Source organism: Protopterus annectens, chromosome 2.part2 (assembly GCF_019279795.1).
Source record: "Protopterus annectens isolate FY-2018-M chromosome 2.part2, PAN1.0, whole genome shotgun sequence".
NCBI lineage: Eukaryota > Metazoa > Chordata > Ceratodontiformes > Protopteridae > Protopterus > Protopterus annectens.
This window is the reverse complement of record NC_056730.1, coordinates 522,537,269-522,551,330: the sequence shown is the minus strand read 5'-3', so window position 1 is coordinate 522,551,330 and position 14,062 is coordinate 522,537,269. Positions and strand designations below refer to the sequence as shown.

General features: G+C 43.1%; 1 protein-coding gene across 1 annotated transcript in view; it reads right to left on the bottom strand.

Annotated features, from left to right (window-relative positions):
* The window catches only part of LOC122795693 (threonine--tRNA ligase 1, cytoplasmic-like), an 846,051-nt gene that overhangs the window by 47,994 nt on the left and 783,995 nt on the right, over window positions 1-14,062 (bottom strand). Inside the window, exon 16 of the mRNA XM_044063990.1 lies at window positions 8,112-8,184. Within this exon, the coding sequence (XP_043919925.1) occupies window positions 8,112-8,184 (73 nt within the window). The remainder of the gene's footprint in view (window positions 1-8,111; window positions 8,185-14,062) is intronic.

Here is a 14,062-nt window from a genome sequence, read left to right as displayed (position 1 = left end):
TTCTCCCAGGACAGAGAAGACTGATTCTCCCTTGCTTGAGGACAACCCTTCATCTCCAGGGGATGCGTTTCTCCCCCAGACATTAGTGGTTGTAGCTTGTAGGTGCTACATAAGAAGAAAGTACAGTTGTGTACACTTACCATAAATGTAGATGTTCAAGTGTATTCACTGTTGCAGTCATCACATTTGGGTTATCTGCCTGCAGGTAGCCCTCAGCCAGCCTGAATACCAGAGTCTTTGGATTTCTGCTTTGGATGCGATCTCTCCTTCCATGACGTCAGGTCGTCAGGGGTATAAAACATGCAGCCGATGCCATTACATCAGTTTTTCTTGCCCCAGATGTCAGGTATCCCTGCAATAGGAAGCAATTATATGGTATGGTAAACCCCCATCAAAAAGCAAATACACCCGAAAAAATAAACATACCAATCAAGAAGGAAAGGTAGGAGCCAAGAGAAGACAGGGGGCTGGAGGGAGGGTGACCAGGATTGCAACAGTGAATACACTCGAACATCTACATTTATGGTAAGTGTACACAACTGTACTATATTCTTCGTGTTTCACTGTTGCAGTCATCACATTTGGGTTGATTCCCAAAGCTAAGGAAGGGAGGAGGAACTTAAAGAGCATTAGGACCAGCTATTAAGCCCTGCAAAACTGCAGTGGCAAATTCAGCTCTGGATTTAGAAAAAATAGGCATGTGGTAATGCGTGGTGAAGGTATGTACAGAGCTCCAGGTATCAGCTTCTAGGATGTCCCTGGTAGGGACTCCTCTGAGAAAAGCCGCAGAAGTAGATGCAGCCCTGGTGGAAAGAGAGCTTATCCCCTGTGGGGTAGGTATTCCATGGTGCTTGTAGCAGAAATTAATGCAATGTGCTATCCATTTGAAAATGGTTTGCTTTGAAATGGCCTTCCCCTCTGCCCCTGCAGCAAAACCAACTAGCAGCTGTTCAGATTTTCTGAGAGGCTTAGTCCTGTCCAAATAAAATCTAAGTTGTCCGTGCACGTCCAGAGAGTGTAGTATTTGTTCCCCTTTGTTTTGTGATTAGTGAAAAAAGTAGGCAAATGAATGGACTGATTTAAAGCCACACTAGACACCACCTTGGGCATAAAGGAAGTATTAGTTCTGAGGGAAACCCTGTCCGCATGGAAGATAATGAAGGGTTCCACTGCCATGAGGACCTGTAATTCAGACACTCTTCTTGCTGAAGTGATGGCTAGAAGGAAGGCTGTTTTCCAAGAAAGGAATTTCAACTCTGCTGTTGCAGCTAGCTCAAAGGGGGGGGGGGGTGAGCTTTTCCAATACAAAGTTAAGGTCCCAGGCTGGAGTGGGAGCTCTCCTGGGGGCTCTCAAATTTTTGGCCCCTCTAAGGAATTGTTTTAGCAAGCGGTGAGAGAAAAGGGGAGGCTCAGTATTATAATGTGCTGAAATGGCAGATGCATGAATTTTAATTGACGAGAAGGATAGGCCCTTGTGGAGCATTTCTGTTAAGTACTGTAGAATATGAGGTAAGCTGGGAACCGTTATGCCCATCCCCTGAGGCTGGCTCCAGGAACAGTATCTTTTTCCACTTTTCAGCATAGGATTTTCTAGTACTAGGCCTCCTCGTCTCCAGAATGACATCCAGCACCTGCTTACTGAGTGATGCTAGAGGAGAGCTCAAGGAATTAGCCAGGCTGCAAGGTTCAGGGTTTGACACTGAGGGTGCAGAATCTGGCCCACCTGCTGGGACAGCAGGGGAGGGGTCTGAGGCAGGAGCCATGGTTGCAGCGGTGTCATACTGCGCAAGAGGGGGTACCAGTGCTGGCGTGGCCAGTCTGGTGCAATCAGTATTGTTCTTGGCTTGTCCTGTTTGATCTTTAGTAGAACCTTCAAGAGGAGAGGCAGAGGGGGAAAGGCATAAACTGAGAGGCTTTCCCAAAAGGACAGGGCATCCACTTTCCAAGCTTGGCTATGGGGAGTTCTTGTGCAGAATTTGTTCAATTGGAAGTTCTGAGGGGAGGCAAACAGGCCTACCTCTGGAGTCCCCCATTTGTTCCTCAAGAGGTTGAATATTTTGGTTCTAGTTTCCATTCGTGTGGGTCCATGAGATTTCTGCTTAAGTCGTCTGCCAGTGAATTTAGCTTGCCTGGCAGGAATTGAGCTTGTAGATGTACTTGGTAGCTCAAAGCTGTGTTCCACAGAGCCATGGCTAGTCTGCAGAGAGGGTACAAGTGGGTTCCCCCCTGCTTGTTTATGTACCACATAACTGTGGAGTTGTCTGTCTTTACCAATAGTTGTCCTGGAAGAATACGGTCTTTGAAGGCTGTCAGAGCATTCTGTACAGCTAACATTTATTTTTGATTGATATGCAGGTGCATATGTCTCGGGTTCCATTTGCCCTGAATGCACTCCCCTGCCATGTGAGCCCCCCATGCATAGTCTGATGCATCTGTTGTTAGGGTTTGGGTGGCAGGGGGTAGAGTGAAAGAGAGTCCTTTGTTGTGGTAGCAGGCCTCTGCCCACCAAAGGAACTCTGTCTTCATACAAGGAATGATAGAAATCATGGTTTCCAGGTCCTGAGAATGTTGACTTTTTAGATACCATTGGAGTTTCCTCATATGCAGTTTTGCATATGGAATTAGCAGAATGCAAGAGGACATGAACCCCAGGGCTTGCAATATTTTCCTTGCAGATAGCTGGGGTTTTGTGGCCAATAGTTTGAAGTAGGTTGTCAAATAAACTTGTTTCTCCGGCGTGAGGAATGCCATCGGGGAAGTTGTGTTCAAGCTTGCTCCCAGGAGTACAATCTGTTGGCAGGGTACTAGGTGAAATTTATTTTCATTGATGGTGTACCCCAGTGAGGTTAGATGTTTCTTTACAAATGCCAGGTGTTGTAATAGCAAGTCCTGGCTTTCTGCCTGAATCAGACAATCGTCCACGTATGGATACATTTGAATATTTCTCTGCCTGAAAAATGCAATGGCTGGAGCTAGACACTTTGTGAATACCCTGAGTGCAGTAGATAAGCCAAAGGGACGTGCAAAGAACTGAAAGTGCATAGAGCCTGCCTTGAAGCGTAGGTATTTCCTGCAAGATTTCCTTATTGGGATGTGCAGGTAAGCTTCCTTTAGGTCTAGGGTTGCCAGCCAGGCCTCCTTGGCTAACATAGGAAGAAGCCGTTGAGTTAGCATTTTGAATTTTGGAATCACCAGATAGGTGTTGAGAATAGAGAGGTCCAGGATAGGACACCAGGAGTTGTCTTTCCTGGGTACCAGAAAAAGTCTTTAATAAAAACCTTGTCCCCTTTGTTCTGCTGGGACAGGTTGAATAGCCCTGATACTGAGAAGAGAGAACCTGCTGTTGGGCCTCCGCCCATTGATTTGGGGGTAGGTCTGGCCAACCATTTGGGGTTGGTAGTGTGTGGAAGTGGAATCTGTATCCTTGAGAGACTAATGTTCGAAACCCATTTGTCCTGGGTAATGAGTTCCCAGTCTTTTTCATGCAGGGCGAGCTTTCCTCCTAAGGAAGCAGGTAGTTGACCAGGGCTTGGAAGGGTTAAGGTTAAGTCATTGTGCCATTTTTCCATAGGGGGGTGGCTTACTACACCCTGCTTTGGAAGTGGGAGCCCTCCACTGCTTAGGTCTGTGCATAGCCTGAGACTGTAGCCTAGGTGGTCTGCTGTTCCTGGGTTTGGGCTGAGAAGGCCTGGAAGGGACTGGAAAGGACCAGTTCTTTGAAGGCCAATGCCTACTGAATCTGGGAGGCTGTACTTGTAGGAAATCTTTAACAGTTTGCATAGATTTAGCTTTTTCCTCTATCCTTTTAAGGACTTCTTCTGTTTTGTTACCAAAAGGCAGTCTTGGTTTAAGGGAGCATCCAGTAATTTAGCTTTAACATGATCTGGCAAGTTTTGTTCCTTAAGCCAAGCATGCCTTCTAAGTACAGACCCAGTGACAGCAGCCTTGAAAGATGCTTCTAAAGCATCAAAACCACATTGCAAAGTATGTTTACCAACTTGTTCTGCAGAATGCATTAAATCTTGCAATTCTTTTTGTTCAGCATGGTCAGGAATCAACATCATTTTCTGTTTAAGTAGTCCCATAATATGCTGCTGATACTTTAACGTATCAATTTAAAGCCCTAATGGCCAAAGTAGCAGAAGTGTATACCTTCTTACCCCATCTGTCTAAGGCTCTAGAATCTCTATCAGAAGGGGTAGGATTTTTGGCAGCAGTAGCCTTAATGTCTTTTGGTCCTTGGGAAATGGTCTCTGGATCTGCAGATGGATTCTTGAAGAGGAACTTGTGAGAGTCAGGTACTGTGTAGTACCCGTCAGGTTTTCTGGGAGCTGGAAGTAAAGTGTCTGGGGTAAGGCTAGATTCCAAGAAAGCATCATCAACAATGTCCAGAACAGGAGGGATAGCTAAAGGCCTGTGTTGAGGCAGGAGTAGGAATTCCCTAAGTCTCTTTTTGGACTCAGAGTAACCCTGGCTTTCCCAATGGAAATGCTCCCTAAGAGTATGCAAGGTTTCATCGAAAGAAAGATCTTCTGGAGTGGAGGCAGAGGGAATGGAATCCTCTGCATCAGAATCCTCATAAGTAGATAAGGGCAAATCCTGGTAATCAGAAGGAGCAGAAAAATCAGATTCCTGATCAGAAGAATCAGAAAGAAACTCAGTTCTAGGTCTCTTAGAGGGGGAAGGCTGGCTTCCCCTAATTAAGGTACTAAGGTCTTCAGCCATTCTAAGCATTTGTTTTGAGGCCTATGGGCCTGAGCATGCGGTTTGGTCATCGGTTTTCTAGGCGTAGTGTGAGTTTTTGGCCTGGATGAAATCGATGGCGTCAGTTTAATATGAATGTCTATAGGCCTCAATACACCCTCAGAAGCTGGTGCCTGCACAGCGGCTCCGGACTCATCCAAAGTAGAGACATCCGCAGGTTCCATAGTCGAAGAAGCATCTCGTGGCATACCGGACTCCGAATGGGTCTCAGTAGAGGCCTGCAAATCTGAAGTAGTGGGTATCAGGGGCTGCGAAAGCACCTCACTGAGTACCGGCAGACTGGCGACTAGCTTAACGGAAGCGTCATCTGCAGTTTTGGACCTATGCGGTCTGTCTCTGTCTTTATCCTTACGTTTTTTCGGAAGATCGGTAGTCGGATGACTTAACGAAGCTATTTTGGAGTACACAGATCGAGTACGAAAGTAATTTGCTGCAAAAATAGCCCGACGACAAATAGTTCGGGCATTGAACAAGGCACAAAACTGACAGCGAGGGACGTCGTGGTCTCGGCCTAAACAGGGGATGCAGTATGAATGAAAATCTCTACGAGGTATTTGCTTTCCACAGATAAGACGATTGTTAACTTTTACTGACATCGGTTAGCGCAAGAAAAAGGATCCCCAATGGGGTCCTTATCTTTTTTGAAGACTTCGGGTCTGAAACTCGAAAACAAAAATTTCAGGAGACGGCCGACCGATACTTGCAAACTGCTTCTTCTTAGGGCACCGCATGGCAAAAAAGACTGATGTAATGGCATCGGCTGCATGTTTTATACCCCTGATGACTTGACGTCATGGGAAGAAGAGACAGTATCCGAAGCAGAAATCAGAAGACTCTGGTATTCAGGCCGGCTGAGGGCTACCTGCAGGCAGATAACCCAAATGTGATGATTGCAACAGTGAAACAAGAAGAACATCTGGAGAAAAATGATGAGCGTTCCAAAGAATCAAATCTGTCCACAGAGTCACCTATCAGCAGCTGAGGCACAACTGGACCTGGACTGACACCCAAAGACTCCCGAAAACATTCATCTTCTTTCAAAGAAGGAAAGGAAGAACTGAGGTAACTACTCCATGGAATCAGCAGAGAAAGAAGCACTTAAGATGGTAGCCAAGCCTGGGAGATTTGGTCAATGTTATATTATCAAAAAAGTGGTTCAGACAGTACCAAAAAGCACAAATTCCGATCCCAATGCATATAATCTAAATAATGTAGGAAACAATGTCAAAAACACATTTTTACATAGTTTGTTCACACAAGCATTCACACAGTAAAATCACTCTACCAAGTTGCGACAGCCCTGGATATACAGGTGTTTTAGCATACAAAAAAAAAAAAAAAAATCAAAGAAAAAAAAAAAATATTCAGGTAAATAATTTTGTCAGAGATTTTCTCCACCAGCGGCTTATCTTCCCCACTTTGAAGGATCAGTAGCCGACTGTCAGTTTCACAAGGTCTACAGAGGGACTGTACTTTGGCAGCAAGAAATCTTTGAAGCTTTTGCACTCTAAGTGCCTTTTATATGGAGTTCAGCTTAAGCTCCTGGCAGTGTGTATGAAAAGCATCCCTATACTTTGAAAAGCTGGCTGGTTGGTCATGCACTGGGCAGGATATAACCCAAACAGCTTAGGCTACTGCAACAGTGACCTACGGTTAAACATCACAGTGAATTGCCTTCAGTAAGGGCTCTAAGAAAGAAGCTCAACACACGAGTGATCAACAGTATGAGGTATAATCATTAAGTATCCAACTTACTGTGCAACAGCAACAACTGAAACTCACTGTTTCTGTGTAAGGCATTTTTGCACAGGACAGGGACTTCACCTTCAATGCCTCCCCCACACCACTGCTGTGCCAATGTAGTTGACTCCAAGATCTTCAAGATTACTGCATCTTGAGGAAAAGTGAATTCTCTGAGATGCCACAAATTAATCTTTAAACATAAAACAATCAAATCACATATTAATGATAATTCATTAAAACACTATCCACAAATGAATCACAGCTAAGCACAACACTCTTTCAATAAGAAATGGAAGCAGCAGAAGTTGTAATCTATGATGCCATCTCTACCACCTCCAAGAAACTAGTCATCTGTCTTCAGGATTAGTAAAAGCAGATTTGACTAGTCAAAGTCTACTAGTTAAGTGTAGCACCAAACAGACTTGAGCTGCATGGCCTGCTACATGACTAATCCTGAAATAGCGAAGCAGCGGGTCTTGCAATGTCCCCACTGTAGCAACCTAAGCCATTGATGCTTTTGCATTTAACAGTAATAAAAAGGGTTTTAGTATAATGCCCTGCAGAGATAAAGGGGTATTAATGCTCGGAGACATGACATAGGACATGACTGATGTGGCAGAAGCCATTTCTGCCTTAACACCTTTAGGTAGAACAAACTGCAACTGAAGTACTTTTGTGACTCCTGAGGTAATCTCTAGGCCTCACATTTGAGTGAGTAAAATCAAAAATAGCATCCTTATGGATTCATAGAATATGGTGATACAAATAATACATACAAGTTCACCATGATGTCTCTTCCTCAGATAAAAATCATATTAAGCAAGTCAGCTGCCAGCAGCCTGATGGGGAACTGACTGGCACTTGCTAGCTCTTCTCATTGTGTCAAAGTGCAGGTTTCTCCCCACCTGGACCCTGGCAAAGAACATGTCTGTAGCCCAGGCGGATAAGTGAGATAAAGAGCACTAACAAATAATTTGTGTGTGTGTGTGTGTGTGTGTGCATATGCGAGAGTGTGTGAGTGCGTACACAAGCATGTCAGCATAAAATGGATTTATGTCCCTGAATACCACTCACGTGACAGTGGGGCAAAAAGTAGACAAAGGAAAAAAACGCCTCCATTTGTTCAGCAGTTTTCACACCAGGTATTCCTAGTTTTTCTCAAATCATTCTTACAGAGACTGTGGGGAATGGGACAACATTAATGGTAGTACAAGACAAAAACATTTGGAATACGATGTCAGGTTAAAGCATCATCAGAGATAGACAGATCAGGTCAAGGCAGTAGAGGAAATGAGATCCCAGAAAATTAAATATTCTGAAAATATGGTTGTTAACATGACCTTAAAGCCTTAAGTGAACCTGCAGAATGTACAATCTGTCTCTTGAAGCAGTGATGTAGACCTGAGGGTTTATTTTACCAACTGTCACCTGACTGAATTACTGAGTTTGGTTTAAAAAATGCAGACAACCTCTTTAAGAATTATAGCAGTGCAAATATAGGACAATATCAATCAATGTCTCTATAACCAGGATTACAAATTATATTTTATGCATAAAATACTGAAAGCAATATATTTATTTCTATTAAAAGAAAACATGGTTACCTTTTCAGCATATGCATCACAACTTGGTCCAACAGGAATCAACATAATTTGACGAGGTGAAAGCCAAAGGGGCCTGATGAGATGAAAATCACAACATTAAGACAACTTAGACAAAGATCATTTAAATCGAAAAATGCAGCTTAATGTTAATACAATTCATATGCTCAAATACAGTTCAAATTCCATATATGAACAATCACACTTCTGACCATCAAATCTAGGACTCTCTTTATATCACAGGTACAGATTATTACTGGGGTTGAGATTTACCACAAATTGCTTGCTCTGCTTTTCTCCCAACTAAGTGAGCCAACAATGTTAACATTACGGTGACAAATTACAAAAATATCCCATAATTCACCAGAAAGATAATTTCTAAGAACCTGACTACCAATTTTTAAAATATTGCTGCCCTGGTCTGCAATGAGATACCTGACCAGTTGCATGGAATAGCATTGCAGATGCATCACAGGCTCACAGGGGCTTGAGGGTTTTTTCTGCTCTGCATTTTATCTTCTTTCACAGTGACTAAATGCCTGTAAAAGTTAACAGTGCTAGGAAGGGAAGCATACAGGATTGAGCATAATACTGTACCAAGCAAATATTTCAGACTCCACTGTCGCTGCTTTTCAGAAAGGCTTAGACATGGAAGGCAACAGTTGCTGAAATTCAATTTAAACTAAAGAGCAACCACTACTCAAACGGGTGTATATCACGTTGTCTAAGTTTTACAACTTCAAACGCTATATGGTCGAACCCATATGTTCGAAGTTGTAAAACTTCGAAAACTAAAAAAAAAAAATAATATAAATAATAAATAAAGTACTTGACAGTTGTAAGCAGGGGGGCAAGCCTCCCTGCACCCCCACACCACCCACTCTTTAAATATACCAACTCCAAGGCTGCACTACAACGCAGTAGAGTGTGGAAAGGGAAGATATGTCTTTATTACACTGTCACGTATGTTTCTTCTTATTATTTTTTATTTTAAGTTTTCAAAGTTTTAAAACTTCGAACATATGGGTTCAACCATATAGCGTTCGAAGTTGTAAAACTTCGACAACGTGATATAGAAACTACTCAAACTACTCAGATTTCTTCTTTGTTCTACATATACAGAAAAAAGATTGAAATTTACAGGCTCTGGTTCACTCTTTCATTGTATTCAGTGCTAAAAAGTAATACTCTACTTTTCTAGAGTTTACTTAGGGAGTATCCCTCCAAAGTTCTTTTAAGTAATCAGAATATATACAGCACCGTTCTATCCATAACAAGAGATGTCATATGTCCATAGCCGGCCTTAGGCATAGGCCAACTAGGCAGCCGCCTAGGGTGCCACTCTATCAGGGGCACTTTTCCGGTATTTATTTGGTGTAGGTAGACCAGGATGGGGGCACTAGGTGGTGTGGAGGGGGGCGCCATAGAGCCCTTTTGCCTCAAACTGTTTTCCACAAAACTGTGCTCTGAAGGTGTGTAAACTGCCTGAAGTGTCAAGTGATGGAGGATGGAAAAATTCCAAACCTGGGCAGCCAGCCTGCAAATACGGTATGACTTTGTTTCACCCTGTTTGTTGATATATCACATGACTGTGGTATCATCTGTAAAAATCCTCAGAGGGATGGGAACACAAAGGGAGTGGACAACATAGAGAGACAGAATCAGATATTTCATTTTCTTTACACTGATATGGTCTGCTACATGTGGAAGAGACCAACCCCCCTGTACCCTTACATCACTGTAGGAAGCTTCCCAACTCTGACCTGAAGCATCTATATACAGTTCCTGAGTGGGAAGAGGAACCTAAAAAGGCAGGCTATAATTCAGAGAGATCTAATGAATCCACTAGTGGAACTCGAACTTGAGGAAAAGTAATAGAGGAATGGGAAGAGCCACAGGATGGCAGTGCTGAAGCCAGGTGGCTTTGAGGTACCAATGAGACTTCCTCATATGGAGTCTGGCAAAAGGAACAATGGGAATGGTGGATGCCATTAACCTCAGAACTCAAAGGAATTCCCTTGCAGGAAGCACTGAAAGAAGTAGAAGGGACTGATAATAAGCTGTCAAGGGCCAAACCTTGGGAGAAGCCACTAGAGCCATCATTAGCACAGTCTGAATCCTGCAGTCTAGAAAAATCTGACATTAGGAATGAGTCAGTCTAGACTTTGCAGGAGAAGCAATGTAAATTTGAGATCCCAAAGATGATGATGATGCTGGGAGGGAGCTTGAATCAAGAGGTCATCTAAACAAGAAAAAAAATGAATTCCCTGAAGGCTGCAGAAGGCCACCACTGTGACTAGACACTTGGTAAGATGAACCCTCAAATTCACAGAAAGACCAAATGAGATAATTGATAATGTGAGGACGACACAGACAAACAATCATTTCCTGAAGAGAGGTTGAATAGGAATGTGAAGGTAAGTATTTGTCAAATCTAGAGACACCAGGAAATCTCAGGGAAGCAGCAGAGGGAACAGAATTGGAAGAGATAGCATCCTGAAAGAAGGAACCTTCAGAAAAGTGTTGAGTAAAGAAAGATACAAAATTTGTCTCCAAGATCACTCCTTCCTTGGAACCAGAAACATCCTGGAATAAAAATGTTCACCCTTTTGAGATGGGGAGGGGACATGTATTGGGCTGAATGGTTCCCTGTAATAAAAGCTTCTGCAGAATTAGAGAAAAATGAGGAAGCTGACAAGGAGGAGTTTGAAGAAGATCCCAGAAGGGAGGAACAGACTTCTAAACCATAAAATGACCATTTTGGATAATGGAAAGCACCCAAAGTCTGTGGATATCCATTATGAAACAGGAAAGACAGAGATAACCTGAGAGAAAAAGGAAGCTGCCTGAGAGTTAGAGCTGGCTGAATATCAGATGGAAGCAGATTTATCATGAAAGAAGGTTTTTAAGTCTTAGAACCCTGAGAAAGTTACTAGGAAGCCCCTCTTAGAGGACCTTTTACCCCTAGAGGGCTGCCTCTTGGCTGTCTTTGGACAAAGGAAGACTTAGGAGCATAATTCCTCTGGAACCTAGGGACAAGAGACAAAAAAACTGCTTCAGATCCTGCACAACTTTCCCCTTCTCTTGAAGGGTCTTAAACGGCCCAGCCACAGCAGAGCCAGAGAGATTTTGATTACCTAAAAGAGACGCTAGGAGTTTTGATTCGATATCATCAGGGAGAGCCTGTAAGTGTAGCCAAAAGTACCTTCTAATAACAGACCCTGAAGCAATTGTCCTAGAAGGGGTATCAGCAGCATCATAACTGCACTTTACAGAATGACAAGCCACCTAAGAAGAAGTGCCCAACAAGGTAATTTTCAGAAGACCTTGCCTCAGAATTAGGCAAATCAGTCAGAAAACCCTAAAGCTGAGTGAGAAGAGCCAGCACATACCTAATCATATGAGTCTAGCAAGTAATGGACCAGAAAGCTAAAATGGTGGAAGTATACACTTTCCCCCATACCAGTCAATAGCTTGACTGTCCTTGTCTGAAGGTAAAATATTAGAAGAGGACAGCAATTTATATGGCTTATCAGTAGCTAAGGAAATCATAGCAGGGCCAGAAGAAGGGCTTTTATACAAAACTTTCTAGGATTCATGGATTTCATAGAACCTGTCAAGCTTCTTTGGAGCTGGAGATTGGAAATCAGGGGCGTGAGAAGCCACTGCAGAAGGACAGGGTGAATCAATCTGCAAGAGCTCATAGTACCGGTTTTGGACATCAGAAACTTGGGGAACAATCTCATTTAAAATGTTCCATCACACGAACTACAGCATCCCCAAAGGATAATTGGGGAATCTGGAGAAAGAGAATCCTCTTCCTCAGATCCTACACAAGAGGGGAATGGAGTTGAGAAAAGTACGCCCAGGCCCCTTCCCAACGATTTAACACTTCATCAGAAGACTCAGACTCTCAATGCCATTTAGAAGGAGTAGAGGATCATGGAACAGAAGAGGATACAGATAAGCCTTGAGGAGTCTTTAAAAACATAAGAGCATTAATAGGCTGTGTGTGACATCCTGTCATTCCTTGTGAAGATTCTTTGCCACAGGAGCAATGTGCCTGGTATTTTGTTTCACTTTCAGGGAAATAGCCTTAAACCTAGAAGGCTCAGACTTCCTGCCTAACATTAATAAGCATAGCAGGGACTTCCTCTCTAGCTAATATCTGGGAAATCCCTCTAGGCCCCTCTGATATAATCCACTGTGGTTTTCCCTCAATGTCTGCAACAGATGTAGGAACAGCTTCAGTAGATGTATGAATAGGCAGCCCCAAGTCGGCCTCCAACTGGGTCGAGGCAGAGGGAGCTGACACCAGCACTGGATGGTTCTTGTGTTCTTCATTAAATCTAGTGGTGATATCCGGATGAGGTTGGACAGTAGCAGACTCAATGAGCACCTTTTTAGGCTTTTTTTTTTTTTTTTAAGCGATGGCTGAATATCAGGGCAGGTGGACTCGGAGGCCATGGTACCTTGTCCAAAAGCTTCAAATGTTGATTCTCTAAACAAAAATGGATGACAGATGATTGTGAGGAGTCTTTGGAATAAATGCCTGGCAGATCTTGCACTGGGTATGGTCGTGAGTAGCATCCAAAAAAAAGGCACTTATATTCTCTATCTTTATACCACATTCATATTTTCTCTTCCTGGATGACATGAAAAAAGATAAAGCCACAAAAAAGCAATAAAAATGGAAGGGAAAGACCCCAGTGGAGCACTTATCTTGTCAAGGCTCGGCACTCAGCAATTGAATCAACTTGGCAAATGACCTGTGGATCGAATTCATAAGAAAGCTTTCAGACTGGTGGCAATGACGTTTTGAGGATTAGGTGCTCGTATGTCACTTATATATCTTACATCATGGATGCAGGGCATAGCTGTGATGTACTGCACCTGGAAGGAGGTAAGGCTTTGGTATGCTGGCTGGATGTTCAGCTGTCCTCAGTAGGATATCCCATCTGTAAAAATTACTGCACCGGTGATAAGGAAGAACATCTACCTAGTCGGAAAAGTAGTGCTAAAGACTGACTTTTTGCCTCTAACTGTACCTGCAATAAATATGTATATTGTATTCAAGCATATTGGGTTATTTATTATCACATTTAACCTAAGTAACTTACAACTAACCCACTTATGCAGAGCCTACACATCTAGCAATGCCACTTGTGACCCAGGTTTAAGACACTGATATGACATCAGAAATCTAGCAGTTGGTGAAAATGACTGGACAATGGAAGACTCCAGTTTTATTAGGGGATGGGTATGGCAATTGGAGTTGCAAGAACTGTCTCCTAGCACAGGCAGTCAGAACTATGAGCTATGGAATGTTATGTGTTTTTATGTTTGAGAGGCTTTGTAGTTTCATCATCCACATGCAACTAACAATGGGCAAAACTGCAATTCAAATTGTAGCTTGCTACAGATCACCCACCATGTCTCAGGACCCCAATTCCACGTTTCTAGAAACACTGGGAAACATAAAGGTCCTACCAAACACCATAATATTGGGTGATTTCAATTACCCAAATATTAACTGAGAGAACTACTCGGGTACTAACTCCCTTGTCCAACTTTTCCTAGAATTTATAAACTCAAATGCCCTGGTTGAACTGGTCAACACTCCCACCAGAGGTGACAACATATTGGACCTGGTCATCACCAACATGGATGACCGGTGTTCCACACCAGAGGTCAACCCCTCGCTGGTTAGATCTGACTATAAACAAATCACTTTGGATATCCACATTACGCCCACACCCTCGGACAAGAAAACCACCATGAAAAACTTTTCAAAAGCAAACTTCATGTTACTTAAGACCGAGGTGGAAAGTTTCAAAACCCCCATGCTGAAGAATAACACTATCCAAGCTGCAAAATCCTTTACTAATGCATTCTACGGGCAGCTACAAGAATGCATGGATCATGCCATCCCAAGCAAAACCAAGACTCACTCC